We start from the raw sequence: 27354 nt of genomic DNA on the forward strand, positions 1-27354 counted from the left end.
TTATTAGCCTATATGCCTTTTCGTTCATTGTATACACAATGCTGAACCAGAAATTGTGTATACAGATTAAGAAGCACTGACAGTGCTTCCTCCTCTGTACCCAGTGGTCATATGATCACTGGGTCCTTGGAGACCTAGTCATCTCTGCTATTCAGCCAGGAGACTGAATTTACCCTGTAACGGGAGCTAGTACAAGAGAAATCAACAATGAAAATAATGTATTAAGATTTTAAAAAGGGTGTGCAGTAAATGAAAAAGAAATTAAAAAAGCAATAAAAAAAAAAAACAACTCAAAAAAATAAGGGACCATGCCAATCGCTGTTTCTAGCCCTGGGATGAAGTCATCGGGGACCAGCCTCTAGGACTAATCATGGCACGGTGTCAGAGTAAAACATATCTGCCAGAGCTGACAGAGCCGGACTCTGATTCATGATGCACATAATTCGGGCAGCATGAATCAGCTTTCAGGTTCCCTTTAAGCATTTCCTGACAGGATGACAAACTCATTTTGTTTGACGAACACGTGAATCTATAAGGAAATGAAACTTCATGTTGAAAAAAATGGAGCCTCGCCTCAAAGAGGAATACATGGAAAGAAAAAGTAAGTATTTCAGAGATCTCTGTAGCTGTGAGCTGGTTGATACTGATAGATCAATTGAATTAACAAGGCTTAAGATCATTCATTTATAACTGCTTTAGTTAAAAAGTAAATTCAGGCTGCTGACTGGGTGAATTGTGGGCGACGATTGCTATGTATGTAGTGCTGAACAAACTTCCTCATAAGCTAAGAACCTTGAAAAATGAAAATGTTCAAAATCTATAGTCATAGATTTCACAGCAGTCACACTCAAGAAAAGGGATTGTATAATGTACACGATTGTTATTTAATCACATGGGGCCTATTGATGAAACGACACCTATCAATTAGTTAAAGTCTGTAGGGAAACCCAATAGGACAAACATGCACCATATTTTTCTATAGAGGCGAATAAGTGTTATCAGACAAGTACACTCATTTTTGTGTTCATTCCCCTTATTTTGCTTCTTCAACTAAAGGTTCATTTGCACTGCATGAATAATTTGAACCTTCGTTTCCTGATAATCGTGCAGGATAAACAGGCTGCCAATCACCCAATAAACAAGTAAAATGTTTTTACTTCGGGAGAAAATAATGTTTGGTTCCCTTTAAAAGATCTTCGTTCGCCGCAGCTCGTCTTCCTGTGCTCTTGAGAACAATGGCAGCCTATGTGCAGAGAACAATCTAGTTTTGATCGTCCTGTGTGCATGTTCAATGTTTTCTGCGTGTCTAAACAGACTATTAAACAGCATAGTTGATAGGCTATTTAATGCAGAAAGTTGGATGGTGTGAGTCCAGCCTTTAATCCAGGATAACAAGAAATTCCCCAAGGAACTGAGCTCATACACACTTCACTACTGCAAACCACTGGAGTTACAGTGGTACACTAGATGCCCACCAAGGGATTCAATGCTGAGTTCTTCCCTTGACCCCTTGGCATAGGAGACCCCCAAATTCAGATTCGGAAAACTAGGCTTCATGGAACTTGTCTTTTTTGTTCCCTTTTGTCTGCAAATATACACTGCTCAAAAAATTAAAGGGAACACTTAAACAACAGAATATAACTCCAAGTAAATCAAACTTCTGTGAAATGAAACTGTCCACTTAGGAAGCAACACTGATTGACAATCAATTTCACATGCTGTTGTGCTAATGGAATAGACAATAGATGGAAATTATTGGCAATTATCAAGACACCCTCAATGAAGGAGTGGTTCTGCAGGTGGGGACCACACACCACATCTCAGTACCAATGCTTTCTGGCTGATTGTTCGGTCACTTTTCTCAATCTATACCCTTGGCCTGGGACAGCTCATAAAATCCCATGGCTTCCAGTACCATCTGTACGCTGATGACACCCAGATCTACCTCTCTGGCCCAGATGTCACCTCTCTGCTGTCCAGAATCCCAGCATGTCTACCAGCCATATCTTCCTTCTTCTCCTCCCGCTTCCTCAAGCTCAATGTGGACAAAACTGAACTCATCATCTTTCCCCCATCTCGCATATCTTTCCCACCTCATCTTTCTATCACAATAAATGACATCACTCTTTCCGCTGTACCGACAATCCGCTGCCTCGGAGTAACCCTTGACTCTGCTCTGTCCTTCAAACCCCACATCCAAGCTCTCGCTACCTCCTGTCGCCTCCAGCTCAAAATATTTCCAGAATCCGTCCTTTCCTCAACCCTCAATCTACTAAACTGCTTGTGCATGCCCTCATCATCTCCTGCCACAACTACTTCAACATCCTCCTCTGTGGCCTACCTGCTAACACTCTCGCACCCCTCCAGTCCATCCTCAACTCTGCTGCACGACTTGTTCATTTCTCGCCTCGCTACTCCTCTGCTACCCTCCTTTGCAAATCCCTTCACTGGCTCCCATTTCCCCAGCGTATCCAGTTCAAACTACTAACACTGACCTACAAAGCCATCCATAACCTCTCTCCTCCGTACATCTCTGAACTAATCTCCCGATATATTCCCTCACGTAACCTCCGGTCCTCCCAAGACCTCCTTCTCTCCTCCACACTTATTCATTCTTCACGCAATCGCCTCCAGATTTCTCCCGAATATCCCCCGTCCTATGGAATTCTGTGTCTCAACACGTCCGATCCGGATCCTTCAGATGGAAACTGAAAACCCATCTCTTCAAACAAGCTTACAGCTTGCCATGAACTTACTTGCTGCCACCCCCAACAACACCTGAGCTACTGCAACCCCTCAACCTACTGTCTCCTCCCCCATTCCTGTAGAATGTAAGCCCTCAAGGGCAGGGTCCTCTTCCCTCCGTACCGTTCTATCATTGTTAGTTTGTTTTGGTATGTAACCCCTTCTTATGTACAGTGCCATGGAAGCAATGGCGCTATATAAATTAATAATAATGTTGGTTGTGCTTTCACACTCGTGGTAGCATGAGACGGACTCTATAACCCACAGAAGTTGTTCAGGAAGTGCAGCTCATCCAGGATGACACATCAATGCGAACTGTGGCAAGAAGGTTTGCTGTGTCTGTCAGCGTAGTGTCCAGAGGCTGGAGGCGCTACCAGGAGACAGGCCAGTACACCAGGAGACGTGGAGGAGGCCATAGGAGGGCAGCAACCCAGCAGCAGGACCACTACCTCCGTCTTTGTGCTAGGAGGAACAGGAGGAGCACTGCCAGAACCCTGCAAAATGACCTCCAGCAGGCCACAAATGTGCATGTGTCTGCACAAACGGTTAGAAACCGACTCCATGAGGGTGGTATGAGGGCTTGACGTCCACAGATGGGGGTTGTGCTCACAGCCCAACACCATGCAGGACACTTGGCATTTGCCACAGAACACCAGGATTTGCAAAGTCGCCACTGGCCCCCTGTGCTCTTCACAGATGAAAGCAGGTTCACACTGAGCACATGAGACAGACGTGACAGAGTCTGGAGACGCCGTGGAGAGTGATCTGCAGCCTGCAACATCCTTCAGCATGACCGGTTTGGCAGTGGGTCAGTAATGGTGTGGGGTGGCATTTCTTTGGAGGGCCGCACAGCCCTCTATTTGCTCACCAGAGGTAGCCTGACTGCCATTAGGTACCGAGATGAAGACCCCTTGTGAGACCTTATGCTGGTGCGGTTGGCCCTGGATTCCTCCTAATGCAGGACAATGCCAGACCTCATGTGGCTGGAGTGTGTCAGCAGTTCCTGCAAGATGAATGCATTGAAGCTATAGACTGGCCCGCCCGTTCCCCAGACCTGAATCCGATTGAGCACATCTGGGACATCATGTCTCTCTCCATCCACCACAGACTGTCCAGGAGTTGGCGGATGCTTTAGTCCAGGTCTGGGAGGAGATCCCACAGGAGACCATCCGCAACCTCATCAGGAGCATGCCCAGGCATTGTAGGGAGGTCATACAGCCACGTGGAGGCCACACACAATACTGAGCCTCATTTTGACTTGTTTTAAGGACATTAGATCATGGTTGGATCAGCCTGTAGTGTGTTTTTCCACTTTAATTTTGGGGGTGACTCCAAATCCAGGCCTCCATTGGTTAATATATTTGATTTCCATTGATGATTTTTGTGTGATTTTGTTGTCAGCACATTCAACTTTGTACAGAACAAAGTATTCAATGAGAATATTTCATTCAGATCTAGGATTTGAGTGTTCCCTTTATTTTTTTGAGCAGTGTATATATCTATATCATGATAACAGTTGATGGTTTCCCACATAAAATAGTGTGGTAATCTAGACTTGCTTTCTTCCTGTTAGGTTTTTGTTTGCTAGTGATAAAAAAAGGGGCAGATTTATCAAGTTTTTGCCAGTTTTCTAATTCATGAAATCCCAATGCCATTTTGAATTTTGTTGGATACAGCGAGCGGTGCTTCAAAGTTAGGCAAAGTACAACTCATCTACTAATATTTTCTTCCACTTTCTAAATGGGTCCCACCTGGTGTCTTCAACTTTTGCTTTGCCAAAGCTTTTCGCTGCCATTCATCCTGGCTTTTTTCCAGTCAGGCCTTGACTCCGGTTTATCCCTCAATACCCTCAAGGGTCAAGTCTAGTTTTTGATTCTGTTTCAACATCACTTGGCTTCTCGTCCTCAGGTAAAGACTTTCCTTCAAGGTGTTGCTTGCCTGGCACCACCGTATCCCCGACCCATGGCATGGGACCTTAAGCTTGTTTTAAGTGTTCTTCAGAAACCTCCCTTCGAACCCATTTAAGACATCACATTGTCCCTTCTCTCCTGGAAGGTTGCCTTTTTGCTAGCCATCACGTCCATCAGAAGAGGATTCCATCAGAGAAAATAACTGTGCTGAAGGTCATGGATTGCACTGCAGAGGACTGGATTGCACTGCAGAGGACTGGAGTAAAGTTATTTTCTCTGATGAAGCCCCTTCAGACTGCTTGGGACATCTGGAAGAATGATTGTGTGGAGACGAAAAGGTGACCGCTACCATGAGTTGTGTGTCATGCCAACAGTAAACCATCCTGAGACCATGTGTAGGGGCTTTTCATCCAGAGGAGTGGGCCATGAATAAAGAATGGGATTAGTGTTGAGCGAACATGCTCGACACTGCTCGGTACTCGCCCAAGCATCACGCTACTCGGGATGTTCGGCGAGCACCGAGCATTTCCGGGTTACTCGGGCGGGAGCTCGGGTCTCCACCCTGCATGTTTGGCGCTCTTTACAGAGCCAATGAACATGCAGGGATTGCCAGCCAGTCACTGTAATGCCGCAGCCATGTTGTTTGTGGGCATTACAGTGATTGGCTGGCCGCACAGCGTCACCTCGAGTATTTAAAACCGGGCGCCACCATCTTGGACACAGTCGCTCCGGATCAGACAGTGTAGGGACAGCGCTGCTGATTTAGGGAGAGATATATCCTGCAAAATAGTTAGTGTAGGGTCTGTAAAGGCTGCCAGATCAAACAAACAGTCCTTCTCAGGACTAATATCCATCCCAGGTATATCAGGCAGGCAGGCAGGCTGTATAGGAGACGCAGTGGTTATACCAGCAAACGCTGCATTACCGTCCTGTGTGCTGCTCCTGTTGCTGAAATTGCTGGACTTAATCCTCTTTTTTTTCCCTCCTTCACAATGTACAAATGCCCATCTTATTAACCTTTTGGTGCCCCCCCCCCCCCCAAAAAAAAAAGTGTGCCTCTGATTTTTCAGACACAAATATATCTGTTGAAAATAGTCTGGTGTAGGCCAGAGAGACAGAAGTGTGCTTTTGCTGTTCCACGGTAAAAAATCTCTATTATCCTGCTTTTTGAATTTTTTGCTGTAAAAAAAAAAAAAATTGTGTCTCCCTGATTTTTCAGACACAAATATATCTGTTGAAAATAGTCTGGTGTAGGCCAGAGAGACAGAAGTGTGCTTTTGCTGTTCCACGGTAAAAAATCTCTATTATCCTGCTTTTTGCATTTTTTGCTGTAAAAAAAAAAAAAAATAGTGTCTCCCTGATTTTTCAGACACAAATATATCTGTTGAAAATAGTCAGGTGTAGGCCCGAGAAATACAAGTGTGGTTTTGCGGTTCCACGGTACAAACCTCTGTATTATCCACTTTTGGGCCATTTGTATCTAAAAAAAACAGTTTGAGTGTGTCGCTCACTGTTCAGCCGCAAATATATATATATTTTAAAAAACCTGGAAAACACCAGTAAATTATAACTGTGGTTTTGCTGTTCCACGGTAAAAAATCTCTATTATTCAGGTTTTGGTAGTTTTTTCCGTAAAGAAAAACAGTAGTGTCTCCTGACTGTTGTGACACAAAAATATATCTGTTGAAAATAGTCTTGTGTAGGCCCGACATCCCAGTGTGGTTTCGCAGTTCCACGGGTCAAATCGCTGTACTATCCAGTTTTGGGCCTTTGGTATCTAAAAAAAAAGCAGTTTGAGTGTGTCGCTCACTGTTCAGCCGCAAATATATCTATTTAAAAAAGTGTGGTATACCCCAGTAAACAATAACTGTGGTTTTCCTCTTCCACGGTTCTAATCTACTCTTTATTACCCTTTTTCCATTGATAGTGCAAGTGTAAGCTATTTTACTTCATTTACAATGGGCAAGGCGCGTGGCAAGGGACGTGGAAGTGGACGTTCTGGTGATGGTTCGTGCAGAGGACGGGGCCGTGGCCAAGGTGAAAATGTGCCACAACTAACAGCCACATCTTCTCGCTCCCACTTCTTGACCGAATTACTAGGGAAGCACAGAACAACACCAGTATTGAGAACTGATCAGTGTGAACAGGTTATTAATTGGATAGCAGACAATACTTCCAGTTACCTGGGCACCACCACCTCCGGTCTGTCTTCCACACGGTCAACTCTTAGTAGCCGTGAGTCTCGACCGCATACTCCTCCTCACCCTGATGCTCCTTCCTCCCACCATGCCGAGTGTCGTCAGACAGCAAGTGATCCCACACTTGGACACTCTGAAGAGCTGTTCACTGGTCCATTTCCATATTTGGGCCCCTCGCCTGATACGCTTGAAGTGGTGGAAGAGGAGATCCCATGTTGCGATGCCCAAATATTTGAACAGCCACGGACAAAGGAAGTCGACGTTGGCAATCTGTCACAAGAGGTGGACGATGACGAGACACAATTGCCAGGAAGTGAGGAGGAGGATCGTGGTGCGCAAGTGGAAGAGGAGGAGGTGGTGGATGATCTAGTAACTGACCTAACGTGGAAGGAGGACATGCAGAGTGAGGCCAGCAGCACACAGGGGGAGGGAGGCAGAGTACCCCAACAGGCAGGAAGAAGCAGTGTGGTGGCCGCAGACAGAAGGCAGGCAACCGTTCCCCGTAACACCAACACGAGGGACGTTGCCAGTACAAGCGGTAGGTCTTCCAGAGTCTGGAATTTTTTTAAAGACTCTGCTGATAACCCCAAAAAGGCCATATGTTCCACCTGCCATGCCAGCATCAGCAGGGGTGACAAAACTACCAGCCTGACCACCACCAGCATGATCAGGCACATGGCAGCAAAGCACCCGACTTTGTGGGGCGAAACCCAGGGTCCACGACCAGTGTCAGCGGGTGTCACCACTGCTTCTTCCACTGTTGTGCGTGCACATTAGAACCCCCTGTTGTGTGTGCAAGGCAAACCCCTGTCCATACTGCATGTAAAGATGCCCCCTCCTCTCAGTCTTCACTTGTTATGGCAGTTTCTCAAGAAACAGCATCCACGTCCACGTCCCACCGCAGCGTTCAATTGTCCATATCCCAGACCTTTGAACGAAAGCGGAAATTCGCAGCTAACGCCCCACAGGCCACAGTCCTAAATTCGCACATTTCACGACTGCTTGCATTGGAAATGCTGCCTTTTAGGCTGGTGGAGACGGAATCCTTCCGCAATCTTATGGCGGTGGCCGTCCCTCGGTACTCGGTCCCCAGCCGACACTATTTTGCCCGGTGTGCCATCCCCGCACTACATAAGCACGTGTCCCAAAGCATCTGCCGTGCCCTCAACAACGCAGTTACTGAGAGGGTCCACCTGACAACGGACACGTGGACAAGTGCATGTGGCCAGGGACGGTACATCTCTCTGACGGCACACTGGGTAAGCATAGTGGAAGCCGGGACCCAGTCGGACCTTGGGACGGAACACATCCTCCCCACACCGAGGATTGCGGGCCCTATGTCAGTCAGAGTTGCCCCCACAGTGTACAGCTCCTGCGCATCCTCCTCCTCCTCCTCATGTTCAGCCTCCATCTCAGATATCACCACATCAGTTACAAGCTGGAAGCATTGCAGTACTGCCTCCGCCAAGCGGCAACAGGCTGTGCTGAAACTCATAAGCTTAGGTGATAAACCTCACACTGCTTGTAAGTTGTGGACAGCTGTGAAAGAGCAGGCAGATCTGTGGCTGAACCTACATCCCGGCATGGTCGTGTGTGACAATGGCCGTAACCTGGTGGCGGCTCTGAGGCGAGGTGAGATCACACACGTACCATGCCTGGCTCATGTGCTTAACCTCGTGGTTCAGCGGTTTCTTAAATCGTACCCCGAGTTGCCAGATCTGCTCGTGAAAGTACGCCGCCTGTCAGCTCATTTTCAAAAGTCGGCTACAGCTTCCGCCGCCCTTGCTGTGTTGCAGCAGCGTTTGCAGCTTCCGGCACACCGACTGGTGTGTGATGTCCCCACACGTTGGAACTCTACCCTCCACATGTTGCAAAGGATTTGTGAGCAGAAGAGAGCAGTTGTGGAGTACCAGCTGCAACAAGGCCGTCGATATTCAGGTCAGACTCCACACATAAGACCTCAGGAGTGGACCTGGATGTCTGACTTATGTACCATCCTGACAAACTTTGAGGAGGCCACCAAGATGGTGAGTGGCGATGACGCCATCATTAGTGTCAGCATCCCACTTGTCTGTCTTTTGCAACGCTCTCTGCAGAGAATTAAAGAGGAGGCATTGCAGCCAGAGTATGATGAAATGGATCAAGAAGCCGTAGCGGGCGATTACACACAGCCCAGCCTCATCTCATCCCAACGTGCATTGGGGGACAATGAGGGAGAGGAGGAGGAGGAGGAGGAGGAAGACCAGGAGCTGCTATCATGCGTTGTAGACGGTAGTACCTGTACAAGTGTCATACCATCGGTTCAGCGTGGGTGGCCTGAGGACAGGGGGGAGGAGGAAGAGGAGGAAGAGGAGGAGGAGGAGGAGAGCATGGTCAGTCGTCATCTTGGTGAGGACACGGAAATCTTGCCCGTTACCAGTCTGGCACGCATGGCTGACTTTATGTTACGCTGCCTTAACCGTGACCCTCGCGTTGTCAAAATGTTGGGTGACAGTCATTACTGGTTGGTGACACTTGTAGACCCCCGCTACAAGGAGAACTTTCACTCTCTTATTCCTGAGGTGGAGAGGTCTACAAAAATGGGGCAATACTAGAAGGCCCTTGCTGCAGAACTCTTAAAAAAATTCCCATCTGAACACGCTAGCGGCAGAGGTCACAGTTCGTTGCCCAACCAAGGCGTACAGGCGAGAGAGATGCAACTCCAATCCAGCAGAGGCAGGGGAACACTGTCAACGTTCTGGGACAGTTTTCTGACACCCGCCCAGCTTACAGGCCCTGAGGCGCGGGGTACTCTCACAAGGAGTGGAAAGTTTCAAAAGATGGTGAGGGAGTACCTTGCCGATCGTACCAGCGTCCTCCGTGATTCCTCTGTGCCTTTTAATTATTGGGTATCCAAGCTGGACACTTGGAATGAACTCGCTCTGTACACCTTGGAGGTCCTGGCCTGCCCTGCCGCTAGCGTGTTATCGGAGCGTGTTTTTAGTGCCGCTGGGGGAATTATAACTGATAAGCGCACTCGCCTGTCAACTGACAATGCTGACAAGCTGACCCTTATCAAAATGAACAAGGGCTGGATTGGGACAGACTTCTCATCACCACCAAATGACAGCAGAGTAACATAAATTCAAATCCACTGTGTTATTTCGGGAGGTGTATTCACATGCACCGCTTCACACCCACACATGGGTATACGCTTCCTCGTTTCGGCTGTTTAATCTTCTTCTCCTTATCCTCAGCCTCCACCACCACTATACCACCAGGGTGCCAGCATTGCACGTTCCTCTGTCCAATTTTTTGGCAGCTTTTGCTGGAAAAGCATAAGCAAATACCATGGGACACCCACTCCCCAATAATGGGACTTATGTTTGTAATATGCTGTACTGCATGGCTCTTGTAAGGGGCATTGCAAGTTGCTCCGTACTAATTTTTGGCAGCTTTTGCTGGGAAAGCATAAGCAAATACTATGGGAGACCCACTCCCCAATAATGGGACTTATGTTTGTAATATGCTGTACTGCATGGCTCTTGTAAGGGGCATTGCAAGTTGCTCCGTCCTAATTTTTGGCAGCTTTTGCTTGCAAGGCATAAGCAAATACTATGGGACACCCACTCCCCAATAATGGGACTTATGTTTGTAATATGCTGTACTGCATGTGACGCGCCCCCTGGGCCGTGTGTACACGTATGTGGGATACCCGGTGCCGGGTCTCTGGGGTCTGTAGTCTCCGTGGCGGTGACCCAGTCCCGTGGCTCAGGCTGGTCAAACCAGTGGCAGTCTTTCTTAGGTTTTGAGGTTAATTGTCCGACTGCGCCACCCGTGGATTGCGGTCAGGGAGTACCACCGCTGCGAGGCAGACCGCTGAGGCTGGTGTTGTGTGCGCAGCATAGAATGGGATAACTCCCCTCAGGAGGAGTATAGCCTCAGGGCAGTGAGTGTGGATGATGGGGGTGATGGTGCACGAGCACAGCAGGAACGACTCAGAGTCTTTGCAGTGTAGTTCAGGGTCTTTACTGATGATTATAAGGTAGATCCTCCCGGGAGTACTGGCTAGCATAAGAGGCCTGGTCAGTCTGTGAGCAAGCAGGAGTTCCCCTGGCCAGGTGGAGTTGTAGGCCTCCCCGTCTGTCTGCACTCTTCCTGGCTACCTTGCTGTAAGCGGGTAGAAGTAGCCCACGTCCCTGAGTGTACCGTGTAGTGCTCACCCGTATGGCTGGTGACTTGGGGCCTTCTGTTAGCCTCCGCTCCACAACGGCGGTGCTGGTCCCTTGCTTGTGACTGAGCCTCCGGGCTTCTATGGCCAGAGGACCTGAAATCCCCTGCCGGCTGGTTTCTGCTGCTGGATATATAAGTCCTCACAGCTTTGGACTCCTGTGTTCGGTTCCTATTGTCTTCTGCCAGGACGAGCTCTGCTCAGCTTCCAGCCCCTGGTCTTTAGCTCCTAGCTCCTACAGAGCTCCTTGCTGTTACTTTCCCTTGCTCTCACTTTGACTCTGACTGTTCTCTGACTCACTCAACCCCGCCCCAGATCCAGTTTATAAGGGCAGAATTCTCCCCTCCCAGGACTGGGGCAGGAGGATGTTGCATGTTTAAGGGATCCTGACCAGGAAACCTCCCACTTGCTCTCCGACGTAATATCTCTATTACTGTGGTGACCAGACCCCTGGGGTGCCACACATGGCTCTTGTAAGGGGCATTGCAGTTCCTCATAATTTTTGGAAAGCCTTCCATTCACTGCTTAGGCCAACAGTGCACGGGAGACCCAGTTGCTATAAATCGAAAAAAAAGGTTTAGTTAACGCCCTCTGACCTCCATGTCATTTCCAAGGGGCATTGGAGTGGCTCGAAATTTTTGGTAGGCATTGCACTCACTGTATGCCCTATAACTGTGTAGCCGAACTGCTCCTTTTGTTACAGAAACATATCCTACAAGACATATCTGGTTGACTGGCTGATATTGATGTGAATGGTCCCTGTTCCTCCTGCTCTTTCTCCTTTGCCACCACCTCATCCATCATTTATCACCTGAAGCTTTGTTTTAACGGGAGTCATAGAACTGGGATAGTAGCAGGAAAACATCCAGCAATCCTCGGAGGAGGTAGGATATGCGCCAAAACGCGGACCACCTCAGGCCTAGCCGCTACTACATACATGCGCTTGCATTCCAAGAAAACAAAGCAGATGCTAACTTCTATCATCATCATCATGCTCCTCACCTAGGCACTCTCAACTCCCCTGATGGAGAAGCCAGGGCCCACCGGAGGAGTCTGGTTCTCTGGTGGGCTCGTCCAATGCTGCCCTAAAGCAGGTCAGGCTAAGAAAAGTGTGGGGGAAGGTGACAGGAGAAATCAGGGCGGCTGGGGACAGAGTATGGACACCTGGCCGCCACCTGGCGGCTGGGGACCGAGCGTGGACACCCGGCCGCCGGGCGGCTGGGGACAGAGTATGGATACCTCGCTGCCGAAGCGGCCATGAGGTAGTGGCCAGCTTCGGCCTCCTCCAAACTAAAAGGCCCCATTTCAAGTGAAAGCTAGCAGTATGGTATTGCAGCCTGCGGGTGGGTGGGTGGTTGTAGCGTCGGCGTCCCTGCCCTCTGCTAGGCAGGGACGCTGTTCCCCTCACCTTTCTGCTCCGAGCCCGGCGTCCTCCTCCCGCTCTGCTGGCAGCGCGCGCTCCTTCCCGGCCACCGTGCTTAGGGCGCGCGCGCTCCCTCCCTCTTAAAGGGGCCGCGCGCGCCGTCCTAAGGAGTCCCCGGCCAATGGCCGGAGGACTTCACCATATATAAGGCACCTCCTCCAAAATGGAGGTGCCCGAGCAATGTTGTTGCACTGTTCACTACTCTGCTTCAGCCCTCAGGTCCCATTGCCAGTTACCTGCCAGTTACCTGCCTGATTCCTGCCAGAGTCCTGCCAGTTTGCTGTCTGTTTCCTGCCAGATATTCCTGCTACCTGCTTGCTAGCCTGAGGTCCGACGGTCTGCCTTCCTACTCCTGTCAGTCTGTCTATGGACCAGCTTGCCCGCTCACCTGGGAGCGCTCCTCTGCTACCTGCCTGCTTGCCTACCTGGAGGCTCCGCCGTCACGTGCTGTGACCACCTGCTATTCCAGAGACTCTTGCCCGCTCACCTGGGAGCGCTCCTCCGCTACCTGCCTGCTTGCCTACCTGGAGGCTCCGCCGTCACGTGCTGTGACCACCTGCTATTCCAGAGACTTTTGCCCGCTCACCTGGGAGCGCTCCTCCGCTACCTGCCTGCTTGCCTACCTGGAGGCTCTGCCGTGACGTGCTGTGACCACCTGCTATTCCAGAGACTCTCGCTTGCTCACCTGGGAGCACACATCTTCCATCTGCCTGCTAGCCTACCTGGAGGTTCAGCCATCACAGGTCGTACCTACCCTTTACCCAGAGACTGCCCCGGTCACTTGCCGTGACCTCCTGCCCGTTCACCCAGAGACTGTCCCGGTCACCTGCTGTGACTGCCTGCCCGTCTTCCCTGGTCGCCACCCGCTCCCTTACAAGGACCGCCCCCTTGTATAGTAGCTCAGAGGTTCCGCCTACCTGACCCGTTACAGTTTGCTCGGGCCATGGAACCCGGTGGCACCCAAGCTCCCTCGCTCTCGGACCTCTGTCATGAACTGTCCCGTCAGAGGTCCCAACAGGAGTCCATCCTGGGTCACCTGCAGAATGTCAATTCTCGCCTGGACACTCTGACTGCTCCACCAGCAACCACCGCCAGTGCCATGACTCGCAACCCGGCAGCTCCGCTGCCCACCAATACCATGGTATCCTACCCCGGACCCCGGCTTTCTGCTCCTCCTCGCTTCGGAGGCGACTCCGCTCAGGCTCGGGGCTTCATAAATCAGTGCACCCTGCACTTTGAACTCCTGTCCCACCAGTTTAACTCCGACCGGGCCAAAATTGCCTTCATCATGTCCCATCTCACCAGGGAGGCCCTGGCCTGGCTAAATCCTCTATGGGAGAGAGGAGACCCCCTGGTGTCCGACTTGCCTGCCTTTCTCACGGCTTTCCGGAAAGTCTTCGACGAACCCGGACGGAAGACCTCATCCGCATCATCTCTGCTACGCCTCCACCAGGGAAATCTCACCGTGGGCCAATATGCCATACGGTTCCGTACCCTTGCCTCGGAGCTGGCTTGGGATAACGACGCTCTGGTATCTGTCTTCTGGGAGGGTCTGTCCGGCCGTATTAAAGATGAACTCGCCGGTCGGGACATTCCAACCACTCTCGATGACTTAATAACCCTTGCCACCCGGATTGACCTACGGTTCCAGGAGCGTGCCAAAGAGGTCACCCGTGAGAGGAGGTTTCCACGTCTAGCTCCTACTTTTCAGAAACCCGTCACTCCCTCCGTTTCTCCCCAGGTACACTCTCCTGAGCCTATGCAGGTCGACCAGACCAAGATGGTCAAAACCCGTCAGGACTTACGCCGTGCCGAAGGGAGCTGCTTCTACTGTGGCAGTAAGGAGCACCGGATCCGTGCCTGCCCAGAGAGGTCGGGAAACGCCTGTGTCTAGGTTCGCTCAGAGAGGTCCACCTAGACAAGAATAAATCCTCTCCATCTCTGCTACTGTCAGTCTCTATTATCTGCGGGGAGAATCGTTATTTCGAACTAGCCCAACTTGACTCTGGAGCGGCCGGGAATCTTATTTCACAGTCCCTGGTAGAAAAATACCGCATTCCCACCAAACCTCTGGCTGTACCATTATCTGTCGCTGCTGTGGATGGGGGCCTCTTACCACGTCCCATCCAACTCATCACCGAATCCATAACTCTGCAGGTGGGAATGCTGCATTCTGAGAACATCTCTTTTCATGTTCTACCTGGACTCTCTCACGCCCTCTTACTAGGTCTACCTTGGCTCCAGAGACATGCACCCGTGCTTGACTGGCAGACCGGAGAAGTCCTTCGCTGGGGACAGGACTGTCATAAGACTTGTTTGGTTCCTGTTCATCCCGTCCGTCCTTCTCCTACCCCAACTAATCTACCTGGACTTCCGATTCCCTATTGGTCATTTGCTGATGTCTTTAATAAAAAGGAGGCAGAGACATTACCCCCTCATAGACCATACGACTGTCCTATCGACCTGTTACCCGGTACTACTCCTCCCCGTGGGCGTATTTACCCATTGTCCGCTGCTGAGACCCGGTCGATGTCCGAATATATTGAGGAGAATTTGGCCAGGGGATTCATCCGGAAATCTACCTCCCCGGCGGGAGCAGGCTTCTTCTTCGTAAAAAAGAAGGACGGCTCTCTCCGTCCCTGTATAGACTATAGAGGCCTTAACCAGATCACGGTGAAGAATAAGTACCCCCTTCCGCTCATTCCAGAATTATTTGATCGCCTGAGGGGGGCTAGAGTCTTCACCAAACTGGACCTCCGTGGGGCGTACAACCTGGTCCGTATCCGTCAAGGGGATGAATGGAAGACTGCATTCAACACCCGGGACGGCCACTATGAATATCTGGTAATGCCCTTTGGTCTCTGTAACGCTCCTGCCGTCTTTCAAGAGTTGGTCAATGACATCTTCCGGGACCTTCTCTACTCCTGCGTTGTGGTGTACCTGGACGACATCTTGGTCTTCTCTCCGGATCTCCAGACTCACCGGAGGGACGTTCGTCAGGTCCTGCTCAGGCTCAGGCAGAATCACCTCTTCGCTAAATACGAGAAGTGCCTCTTTGAGCAGACCTCGCTTCCGTTTTTGGGCTACATTATTTCTCAGACCGGCCTACGAATGGATCCAGAGAAACTGTCTGCCATCGAGAAATGGCCCCGACCGGAGGGGTTGAAGGCCATTCAGCGGTTCCTGGGCTTCGCCAACTACTACCGCCTCTTCATACCACACTTCTCTTCCCGGACTGCCCCAATTTCCGCGCTCACCCGTAAGGGTACTAATCCCAAGGAGTGGCCGTCCGAAGCAGAGGAGGCCTTTCTTTCCTTAAAACAGGCCTTCTCTTCCGCCCCGGTGCTGCATCGTCCGGACGGCAACAAGCAGTTCTTCCTGGAGGTTGACGCCTCCTCCTCTGGAGCCGGAGCTGTACTTACTCAAAAATCATCTTCCGGGAGGATGGTAACTTGCGGCTTTTTCTCCAAACTCTTCTCCTCTTCTGAGCGCAATTATTCCATAGGAGACCGAGAGTTATTGGCCATCAAGCTGGCATTGGAGGAGTGGCGTTACCTACTCGAGGGGGCTCTTCATCCGGTAATAATCTACACTGACCACAAGAACTTGGCTTACCTCCAGCATGCCCAGAGACTTAACCCGCGCCAAGCCCGGTGGTCCTTGTTTTTTGCTCGCTTTGATTTTGTTCTACATTTTCGCCCGGCTGACAAGAACATCAAAGCGGACGCCTTGTCCCGATCCTTTCTGGTATCTGACCTCGAGGAGGAACCTAAACATATCATCAATCCCGCCAGAGTAATGCAGGTGGCTCCCGTGAGTCTAAATCGTCTCCCTCCCGGTAAGACGTTCGTATCGGTACCTGATCGGGAGAAGATCCTACACTGGGGTCATTCGTCTAAACTAGCTGGCCACGCCGGTCAGAAAAAGACCCTCCAGCTTATTACCCGGCACTACTGGTGGCCTAACCTGCACAAGGATGTAATAGACTTTGTTTCTGCCTGTGTGTCCTGCGCCCGCAACAAAGTTCCGAGACACCTGCCAGCCGGTCGCCTCCTTCCTCTGCCAGTACCTGCTGCCCCCTGGCAGCATATAGCGATGGACTACATAACTGATCTTCCCGTCTCTGCCGGTTGTACGGTCATTTGGGTGGTAGCTGACCGCTTTTCCAAGATGGCTCACTTCATTCCCCTGCCAGGCCTCCCGTCTGCACCCGAGCTGGCTAAAGACTTTATCCGCCACATCTTCCGTCTTCATGGCCTGCCCCGTCACATCGTGTCGGATCGTGGGGTACAGTTCACTTCTCGTTTCTGGAGAGCCACTTGTAAATTGCTAGACGTCACCCTGGACTTCTCCTCCGCTTACCACCCACAGTCTAATGGTCAAGTGGAGCGGATCAATCAGATCCTGACCAGTTACCTCCGGCACTTCTTTAATGCCCACCATTCTGACTGGGTGGATCTCCTGCCATGGGCCGAATTCTCGTACAACAATCACGAGAGCGAATCCTCCTCCAAATCCCCGTTTTTTGTAGTCTTCGGTCAGCATCCTCGGATCCCGTTTCCCGTCTCCACCTCGGTGGACAATCCGGCTGCGGAATCTCTTGTTAACAAATTTTCCTCCATATGGGAGAGTACCCGGTCCGCACTCCTTCTGTCATCCGAGCGTATGAAAAGACATGCTGACAAAAAACGTCTGGATCCTCCTCAATTCCGTCCAGGGGATAAGGTCTGGCTCTCGTCCAAGTATGTCCGGCTCAAGATTCCTTCCTATAAGTTAGGGCCTCGGTTCATCGGTCCTCTGGAGGTCATCAGTCAGATCAACCCGGTGGCCTATAAATTGAAACTCCCGGCCAACTTGCGGATCCCTAACTCCTTCCATGTATCTCTCCTCAAACCCGTGGTACTTAACTCTTTTTCCAAGTCTACAGGTACGCCTCCTGCTCCGGTTTCCGCTGAAAACGAATTTGAGGTAGAGAACATTCTGGCCACCAAAAGGGTAAGAGGGAAGACCTTTTTTCTAGTAGATTGGAAGGGGTTTGGTCCTGAAGAGAGAACGTGGGAGCCCCGGGAGAACATCCATGCCCCTCTCATCCTTGCTAAATTTCTGTCTGGCCTAAAAAAGGGGGGGCCTAAAGGGGGGGTACTGTAGCGTCGGCGTCCCTGCCCTCTGCTAGGCAGGGACGCTGTTCCCCTCACCTCTCTGCTCCGAGCCCGGCGTCCTCCTCCCGCTCTGCTGGCAGCGCGCGCTCCTTCCCGGCCACTGTGCTTAGGGCGCGCGCGCGCGCGCTCCCTCCCTCTTGAAGGGGCCGCGCGCGCCGTCCTAAGGAGTCCCCGGCCAATGGCCGGAGGACTTCACCATATATAAGGCACCTCCTCCAAAATGGAGGTGCCCGAGCAATGTTGTTGCACTGTTCACTACTCTGCTTCAGCCCTCAGGTCCCGTTGCCAGTTACCTGCCAGTTACCTGCCTGATTCCTGCCAGAGTCCTGCCAGTTTGCTGTCTGTTTCCTGCCAGATATTCCTGCTACCTGCTTGCTAGCCTGAGGTCCGACGGTCTGCCTTCCTACTCCTGTCAGTCTGTCTATGGACCAGCTTGCCCGCTCACCTGGGAGCGCTCCTCTGCTACCTGCCTGCTTGCCTACCTGGAGGCTCCGCCGTCACGTGCTGTGACCACCTGCTATTCCAGAGACTTTTGCCCGCTCACCTGGGAGCGCTCCTCCGCTACCTGCCTGCTTGCCTACCTGGAGGCTCTGCCGTCACGTGCTGTGACCACCTGCTATTCCAGAGACTCTCGCTTGCTCACCTGGGAGCACACATCTTCCATCTGCCTGCTAGCCTACCTGGAGGTTCAGCCATCACAGGTCGTACCTACCCTTTACCCAGAGACTGCCCCGGTCACTTGCCGTGACCTCCTGCCCGTTCACCCAGAGACTGTCCCGGTCACCTGCTGTGACTGCCTGCCCGTCTTCCCTGGTCGCCACCCGCTCCCTTACAAGGACCGCCCCCTTGTATAGTAGCTCAGAGGTTCCGCCTACCTGACCCGTTACAGTGGTTGGTTGCATATTTTCGCTTGCATTGCAAGGAATGGGGGAGGTACAATTGAACACTGCCCTGGGACAAGGACTTGCACGGGGATAGTTGCAAGTCTGCATCTTCTGATGCGGCAAGGATCACTTCTGATGGGCACACTTTTAGACAGTGACCTGGGGGTCAGAGATGCTTCCAGGGGTCTTCCCCATGCTGATCCCTTGTCTTTTCAGCACTGTATGCATGTGTCACACAGCACATGGCCAGATAAGGTTGTAAAATGTTAAAATGACATTTCCCGGTGAACGCATTTGTCACGGTTGAAAGCAATACAAACGTGCAAAAACGCATAAAAAATGCTACTTGTGAACATAGCCCAAGGTGTGGAGGAGTATTTTTGTTTTTGGTTATTTATTTTACCTTATACACAAGTCTTTACCCTGGAAAGGATGTTCCTTAACCCCTTTCCGACCTGGTCAGTAATAGTACGCACCAGGTCGGGAAGGCCGGTTCAGCGGGGGCTCCGGCGGTGAGGCCGCACTGAAGCGAGCACATGTCAGCTGATTATTGGAATCGCAATCCACCCGCGGCTGTTAACATGTTAAATCTCTGACAGTGGCATTTAACTCGCGCTTCCGGGAGTCCTAAGCCCCGTCCATCAGTGACCCCGTCACGTGATCGCGGGTCACCAATGGGTGGGCATGACAACTCAGGGTCTGCAGCAGACGCCTGTGGTTGTCATGTCTCAATTGCTATGAGCGCCACCTAGTGGTCAGCGCTCATAGCAAGTGAGCATTTCTCCTGCATACAAGCGATCTGCTCATCGCTTGTATGCAGTAGAAGCAATCAGACAACTGCTGCTTCTAGTCTCCTCTGGAGACTATAGAAGCAAGCAGAAAGTGTAAAAAAAAAGTTTTTAAAAAAATAAAAAAAATAAAAAATATATAAAGGTTTAAGTCACCCCCCTTCCGCCCCATTCAAAATAAAATATATATATATAAAAAAAAAAAAACACATACACATATTTGGTATCGCCGCATTCAGAATCGCCCGATCTATCAATATAAAAGAAGAATTAATACAATCAGTAAACGGCGTAACGAGAAAAAAAATTTAAACGCCAGAATTAAGTTTTTTTGGTCGCTACAACTTTGCAATAAAATGCAATAACGGGCGATCAAAACATCGGATCTACCCCAAAATGGTATCAATAAAAACGTCAGCCCGGCACGCAAAAAATAAGCCCTCACCTGGCCCCAGATCCCGAAAAATGGAGAAGCTAAGGGTCTCGGAAAATGGCGTCATTTTTTTTTGTTTTTTTAGCAAGCTTTGGATTTTTTTTCACCGCTTAAATAAAAAAGAACCTATACATGTTTAGTGTCTATGAACTCGTAACGACCTGGAAAATAATGATGGCAGGTCAGTTTTAGCAATCTGTGAACGTGGTAAAAAAAGGACCCAAAAAACAACTGTGCAATTGCATTTTTTTTGCAGTTTCACTGCACTTGGAATTTTTTTCCCATTTTCCAGCACACGATATGGTAAAACCAGTGATGGTGTTTAAAAGTACAACTCGTCCCACAAAAAATAAGCCCTCATATGGCCATATTGAACGAAAATTAAAAAAGTTCTGGCTCTGGGAAGAAGGGGAGCAAAAAAGGAAAACACAAAAACAGAAAGACCCATGGTCGTTAAGGGGTTAACATATTTCACAGGAAAGAACTTTCACTTTAGTTTTTGAACGTTGTATTGTGAGCCTGTAAAAGTGGCTTAATACCTCTGACCACGTTGTTGACAGCAGTGACCTGGGGGTCAGAAATGCTTCCAGGGGCGATCCCCATGCTGTCCCCATGTCATTTGAGCACTGTCACTATCGTTTTGGGCACTTTTTAGGCTTTCTACAGACTGCCGGGGGTGCCGCCGCAAAAATGCTCGGGTCTCCCATAGACTAACATTGGGCTCGTTGCTCGGGTCAAGCACCCGAGTATCACAGTGAGCTCGGCCCGAGCTTCGAGCACCCGAGCATTTTAGTGCTCGCTCAACACTAAATGGGATCTAAACATCCTCAAAGAGCAACTTCTCCCAATGATCCAGAAGCAATTTGGTGATGTACAAATCTTTTTCCTGCATGATGGAATATCACAGGGCAAAAGTGATGTGTCTCAATGAGCAAAATATCGAAAATATTGGATCGATATTCGGGAAACTCCCCAGATATCAATCGCATTGAGAACCTGTGGTTAATCCTCAAAAATCAGGCTGACAAACAAAAATACAGAAATTGCCCAATCGACATTTCCCCCAATAATCAGTTGTCCGGCACCCCCATACACATTAGACTGTCGGTCAAACCTGTTGATGTCCTTGAATGCTGCTCGTATTAGTTTAATGCGAATGGGGGCTTTAACAAGGTGAACCCCTTCTTCTCATCATGTATTACTGAAAAGATCAAATATAAAGGAGGAGGAAAGTTCCCTAACTGCTGAAAACAGCCGAGTGAGCACAATCAAATGTTTACAACACTATTTCACCTTTATAGAAGGAGTATTAATACAGATATTACACAGTGAATAATTTCTGTTAAAACCAATTACATAAAGGAAAACTGAGTAAACTAAAAACAGAGGTTTTTAGTCAAAGAATCCATGTGATCCCATAGGTATGGAATAAAAAACTCCTCTAAGATGTAATAATTCTCTTTTCCATTTTCCTAACAGGTAAAGAAACTTTGCCATTAAATCAAAGGGACTTGTCTCTCAGGAGATTGAAGGTCATTCCATTAGACATTCTGTTTGATACCAAAATTCAGTCCCTTAATCTTGATAGAAACAAACTTAAAAGTGTCTGTGGGATTGACCATCTTCAACAGCTGAAGATTTTAATTCTCTCCAAGAACGAGCTAACTGATTTCCCCACGGAAATTCAGAGTTTGACCCATTTAGAAAAGTTGGAGCTAAACCAAAATAAAATAAAGACCATTCCCACTGGAATATTTTCCAACCTAACAGATCTTAAACATCTCAAATTAAACAACAACCGCCTTTCAAAACTACCAGTAGACTTGAGTTGTTGTTCCAAGCTACAGTACCTAAACGTATCCCACAATCTATTTACTGATTTTCCTGAATGTATCTTAGAAATAAATTGTTTGAAAGAAGTCTATATGGGGAACAATAAGCTACAAAAACTACCTGCTAAACTTTTCCTTGATCTGTCCTTGAAAAAGTTGGTGGTTTCCTACAACCCTTTGAGGGAGCCTCCTGATGAAGTTTGTGTGGGTGGCCTCAAACAGATCCGCAGTTACTTTCTTCAACTACAAGAAACCAAAGCCAAGGAAGACAAGAAGGCAAAAGTCATTTTTTTAGGTGCAAGTTTGGCGGGGAAGACCACCATAAGCCGGAGTCTTACACAAGGTCACATTGTTCCTGTATCTTTGAAAGAAAGGACTGTTGGCATAGAGATCAGTGAATTTCACATCCAAGACCTCACCTTTTTATTCTGGGACTTTGCCGGACATCTTGAGTATTACGTGACTCATCACGTTTTTATTACTCCATATGCTCTTGTCATTCTTGTTGTTAATCTACACAGGTGAGTTCAGATGGAAAATTACAAAAATATAGAGACAAAATTGACTTTGAGCTTTCGATATGATCCTGACTGATCAAATACATTAATAAGGGGGTCTTTCAGATTTCCATTGGTGTCCTCCCCTGCTGGAACCACTGTTACATAGCGAATGATGCCCATGTGGACAGACCAAACAATTCTGTTCCTACTAGCAGAGGGTTCTGAATAATGGAGATTGTGTTGTTTTTTAGTGAGTGCAGAGATTTTGAACAGATTCTTTCAGACAGTGTAAGGTCTTAGATACAGCGGATGAAATAAGTATTGAACTTGTCACCAATTTTCTAAGTAAAAATATATTTTTAAAGGTCATAAATCATGAGGAAGGGGAAAAAAGAGGAAAAGAGTGTAAATAGATATAAAATATAACTTTTAATATTAATTCAATTAAAATACTAAGATTTTTATATAGATATAAAATCAAATTCTTACATACATCTAAATGGATGCATATGGGGTCAATATTAAATTGTAAGCTCAGACCCTGTAAGTCCTGGATTGTGTATCACAGCCAATAAATTTATACAAATCCACCACCCATGTCCCTCAAAGTTAGAGGTGGAGAATTATATTGTATTGTCCCTATTAGGTGTATGTTTCCCTATTAACTCCACATTAATCACAATGAAAAATAATTGTGGGTCACCGCTATATTCTAATTAAGATGAATATAAATAAATATACAGTTTGGAAACTGTGGATTACCATAAATGTAACAGCTGTAACTGTTCTAAGAATATCTACTGTCACATATTAATAAGGGTCACTCTTATATTACAAGTGACTCCACAGATGAATGAAGCGGGATCCCCGCAAAAATCAACCCAAAAGATATTATGGGGGTATATTGTCCCCGTTAATAACGGTGTACAGCACCCTTATTCTCAAACCCCGCAGCGGTGTGAGGAGCGGACAGAAATCTGTCAAGGCAGCTATGTGCAGAGCTGCACTATCACTCCTCAACCTCCGCAACGGTGTAAGGAGCGAGCAGTAATCTGTCAACAGCAGCTATGATCGTAGCTGCATTCTTGCCCCTAACACCGTCAAGCAGTCTCACACGTTGACCGCGTACACGTGGTATGCACGCGGTCAGTGTAATCATCTGACTCAAATGAGACGCTATGCCATATAACCAGATGGGGACATAGTGGGTGGATAGGGAAGGGGGCATAGGATTTCAGGCTGGCATGCAAATGCATAGGACATGACGTCCCTGACGCGCGTTTCGCCGGTACCCCCAAACTGTATATTTATTTATATTCATCTCAATTAGAATATAGCGGTGACCCACAATTATTTTTCATTGTGATTAATGTGGAGTTAATAGGGAAACATACACCTAATAGGGACAATACAATATAATTCCCCACCTCTAATTTTGAGGGACATGGGTGGTGGATTTGTATAAATTTATTGGCTGTGATACACAATCCAGGACTTACAGGGTCTGAGCTTACAATTTAATATCGACCCCATATGCATCCATTTAGATGTATGTAAGAATTTGATTTTATATCTATATAAAAATATTAGTATTTTAATTGAATTAATATTAAAAGTTATATTTTATATCTATTCACACTCTTTTCCTCTTTTTTCCCCTTCCTCATGATTTATGATCTATTTTGGTGATGTTCACCAGTGTGGATATTGTCCAATAAATCGGACTTTATTGAGTTTATATTTCTAATGGTGCTATTGACATGAAATTCTCACCATATGTTTGGAACAACCCATCCAATCCACACAGGTAATGAAATCAAACCATAGGTATCCATGAATTAAGTTATGTGTAATATTGAGAAATGACACAGGAAAAAGTATTGAACACGCTTACTGAAATACAGTTAATACTTCGTACAAAAGCCTTTGTTGGTGATGACAGCTTCAAAACACCTCCTATATAGAGAAACTAGTCACATGCATTGCTCAGATGTGAGTAATGCATTCTTCCACACAAACACTCTTCAAATCCTGAAGGTTCTGTGGGCTCCTATGAACTCTGAGCTTTAGTTCCTTCCATACATTTTCCATTGGATTCAGGTCAGGTGATTGGCTGGTCCATTCTAGCAGCTTTATTTTTGTTCTCTGAAACCAGTTGAAAGTTTCCTTGGCTGTATGTTTGGAATCATTATCTTGATGAAATGTCCACCCTCAATTCCTCTTCATCATCCTGGTAGATGACAGCAGATTTTTATATAGAATGTCTCGGTACATTTGTCCATTCATCCCTCCTTCAATTACATGAAGTTTACCAGTGCTGTATGCTGAAAAACAGACCCACATGATGATGTTCCCACCTCCAAACTTCACTGTTGGTATGGTGTTTTTTGGGTGCTATGCAGTGCCTTTTGGCCTCTCACATGGTGTGTATTATGGCAACCAAAGAGTTAAATTTTGGTCTCCTCTGACAAGACTATATTCTCCCAGTATTTCACAGACTTGTCTAAATATTAAGCATATTTTAAACGTGCTTGAACATGTTTTTTATTCATCAATGGAGTCTTGCGAGGTGAGCTTGCATACAGACCACGGAGGTTTAGTGCATTGCTTATAGTTTTACTTGAAACAATTGTACCTGCTGATTCCAGATCTTTCTGTAGCTCTCCACAGGTGGTCCTTGGCTCTTGGAGAACACTACTGATATTACTTTTCACTCCTCTATCTATAATCTGTTTATAATCTTGCGGGGAGCGCTTGTACATGGACGGTTTATGGTGAAATTATGTTCTTTTCACTTCCGGTTTGTGGCCCCAACAGTGCTCACTGGAACTTTCATTAGTTTAGAAATTCTTCTGTAACATCTGCCATCAGTATGTTTTGCAACAATAAGGTTCCGAAGGTCTTGAGACAACTCACTGGTTTTACTCATCATGACATATTTCTTGTGTGACACCTTGGTAATGAGATACACTTTTTATAGGCCATCAGTTGAACCAGCTATTATTTATTTTAGTTATATTATTAATGTCAGGATTGCTTTCCAATTACTGATAGATTTCTGCTGGTCTCATGACTTTCCATGGCTTTTTGCATCTCTTTCTTCATATGTTTAATATTTTTTTCCCTGTATTTTCTCATTATGACACATAACTTAATTTATGGACCCCTATGGTTTGATTTCTTTGCCTGTGGGGATTGATTGGATGGATTGTTACCGACACCTGGTGAGAGTTTCATGTCAATAGCATCTTTAGAAATATTTGCGGTGCTTAGAAAATCGGTGACGTGTTCGATATTTATTTCACCCTCTGTACATGGAGTATGTTGCATATTTATGAGATATATCACACAATTTATTATATTTGCATGTCATATTGATATATTTGTGAAAAATGGAAACTATGCATGTTTTAAATATGAATTTGCAATGAGAATAACAATGACCTGCCAGATGTTATGTGATTAGCCCTACTATCTTCTCAAGCTTCTTGATTAGAGAGAGCTCTCATTGCTGCTGTTTAAGCATTTAAATGCTCCTGTCAAAAATGCTGAAACCATATGTTAAATGCTGAAAAAAAAACAAATACTAGAACTTTATTTTTTGGGTTTGTGCACTTCCCTTAAAAAGGCAATAACAATCAAAATGCCGTAAATGTACCCCAAAATGGTATCAATAAAAACTATAGCTCTGCATGCAAACAAAACAAGCAATCAACAGCTCCATCAATGGAAAAATAAAATAGATACAGGTCTCAAATAATTTCGGCACAGACCAATTTTTTTTTTTTTACAAAGTTCTGAACTTTTTTAAATACTAAAATATAAATCGTAACTGACCTGAAGAATCATATTGCCGGGTCATTTTTAATTCACAATGAACGTGAAAATCCCAAAAAACAATGGCAGAATTGCATTTTGTTCACACCACTTAGAATTTTTTTTCCTTTTCTCGGTAGATTATATGGTAAAATGAATGGTGTCATTCAAAACTGCAACTCATCCTGTATAAAACTAACCCTGATACGGCTATGTCTATGGAAAAATAATGTTATGGGTCTTGGGGAAAAGGGGAGGAATTAATCGAAAAATGAAAAAAATTAAAATCACCTGAGTTATTAATGGGTTAAGGTATGAGAAATCATGAATCCCTGTGCTTTTTCACGGTTGTTTAGTTTGATTTTAGTGGAAAGACCTTGTGCACGTTACTATTACTATAGGTGAAACGCGTCGGAATTGGAAATAAAAGCTAATGTGCTTTTTAATATTCACACAGGTACCAGGTTGCTGATGAACAGATTTTTATGGACTTTGTGGGGTTCTGGATTAAAAATCTGGTCATGAGGGTACCCAATTCAGTAGTTCTTACTGTGGGCACTCACACGGATTTATGCCAACCAGGGGAAGTGGAGGAGAAGTGTAAAGACATTGAACAAAGGATTTACAGGATGATGAATGAATATAAGGCTAACCTCACCCACTTCATTAATAATCTGGAGGAACGTCAAGACTCTGAGCTCTATCTGGAGCAGGCGGATAAGCTGAGGGAGTTGTCTAATTGCTGCGTACATGTATGTGACCAAGTCTTGTCATGCATATGATATAATTATCTGGGATGGGTTCCGCAGGAATGTCCGTATAATTGCAGGTGTAAATAAACTATTATTGGAACAACTTCAAAAGTAGCAGTACCGTAGGTTTTAAAGGAAACCTGTCACCTTCTGAAATTATATTTACCTGCAAAGATAGCAGAAATCTGCAGGTAAATAAAATGCCTGGCTGCCTAACTGGAGCAGCGGCTGCAGGTAGAAAATGAAATGATATCCTTCCTGCAGCTGCTCACTTCTAGTCATTGGGGCAGTGCAGGGAGCTGCTATAGTCACTGCTCACTATACTGTGAGCACTCTGTGATCACTCCCCAGCGCTTTGATTGACAGCCTGCTCTGTACCCATACTCTGCACAAATGCTGCACAAACACACTGTCAATCAATGTCCCAGAGAGTGATTACAGTGCACTCACTGTATAGTGAGCAGTGACTGTAAACGTTGCATCGCATGACCGGAAGTGAGCAGCCACAGGGAGTAAATAAGTCAAAGGAATTCTGTCACCAGGTGTTTGATATGTGATCTGAAAGCAATATGATGTAGGGACAGAGACCCTGATTCCAGTGACGTGTCACTTACTGGGCTGCTTGACGTAGTTTTGATGCATTCCGTTTTCTCTGTTGCAGATCGAGCAGTTCTCTGAATGCTGAGCTGTGTGTGTATAACTCC

At 47.3% G+C, this 27354-nt stretch overlaps 1 protein-coding gene across 1 annotated transcript in view; it reads left to right on the top strand.

Moving 5' to 3' along the window:
• Positions 1–489: 489 nt before the first annotated feature.
• The window catches only part of LOC141174602 (malignant fibrous histiocytoma-amplified sequence 1 homolog), a 53623-nt gene continuing 26758 nt past the window's right edge, over positions 490–27354 (top strand). Inside the window, exons 1-3 of the mRNA XM_073659544.1 lie at positions 490–601; positions 21230–22103; positions 26356–26650. Of these exons, the coding sequence (XP_073515645.1) occupies positions 550–601; positions 21230–22103; positions 26356–26650 (1221 nt within the window). The 5' untranslated portion in view covers positions 490–549. The remainder of the gene's footprint in view (positions 602–21229; positions 22104–26355; positions 26651–27354) is intronic.

Source organism: Phyllobates terribilis, unplaced genomic scaffold (genome assembly GCF_046119375.1).
Source record: "Phyllobates terribilis strain yellow unplaced genomic scaffold, ASM4611937v1 Scaffold_13__5_contigs__length_258822181, whole genome shotgun sequence".
Classification (NCBI taxonomy): Eukaryota; Metazoa; Chordata; class Amphibia; order Anura; family Dendrobatidae; genus Phyllobates; species Phyllobates terribilis.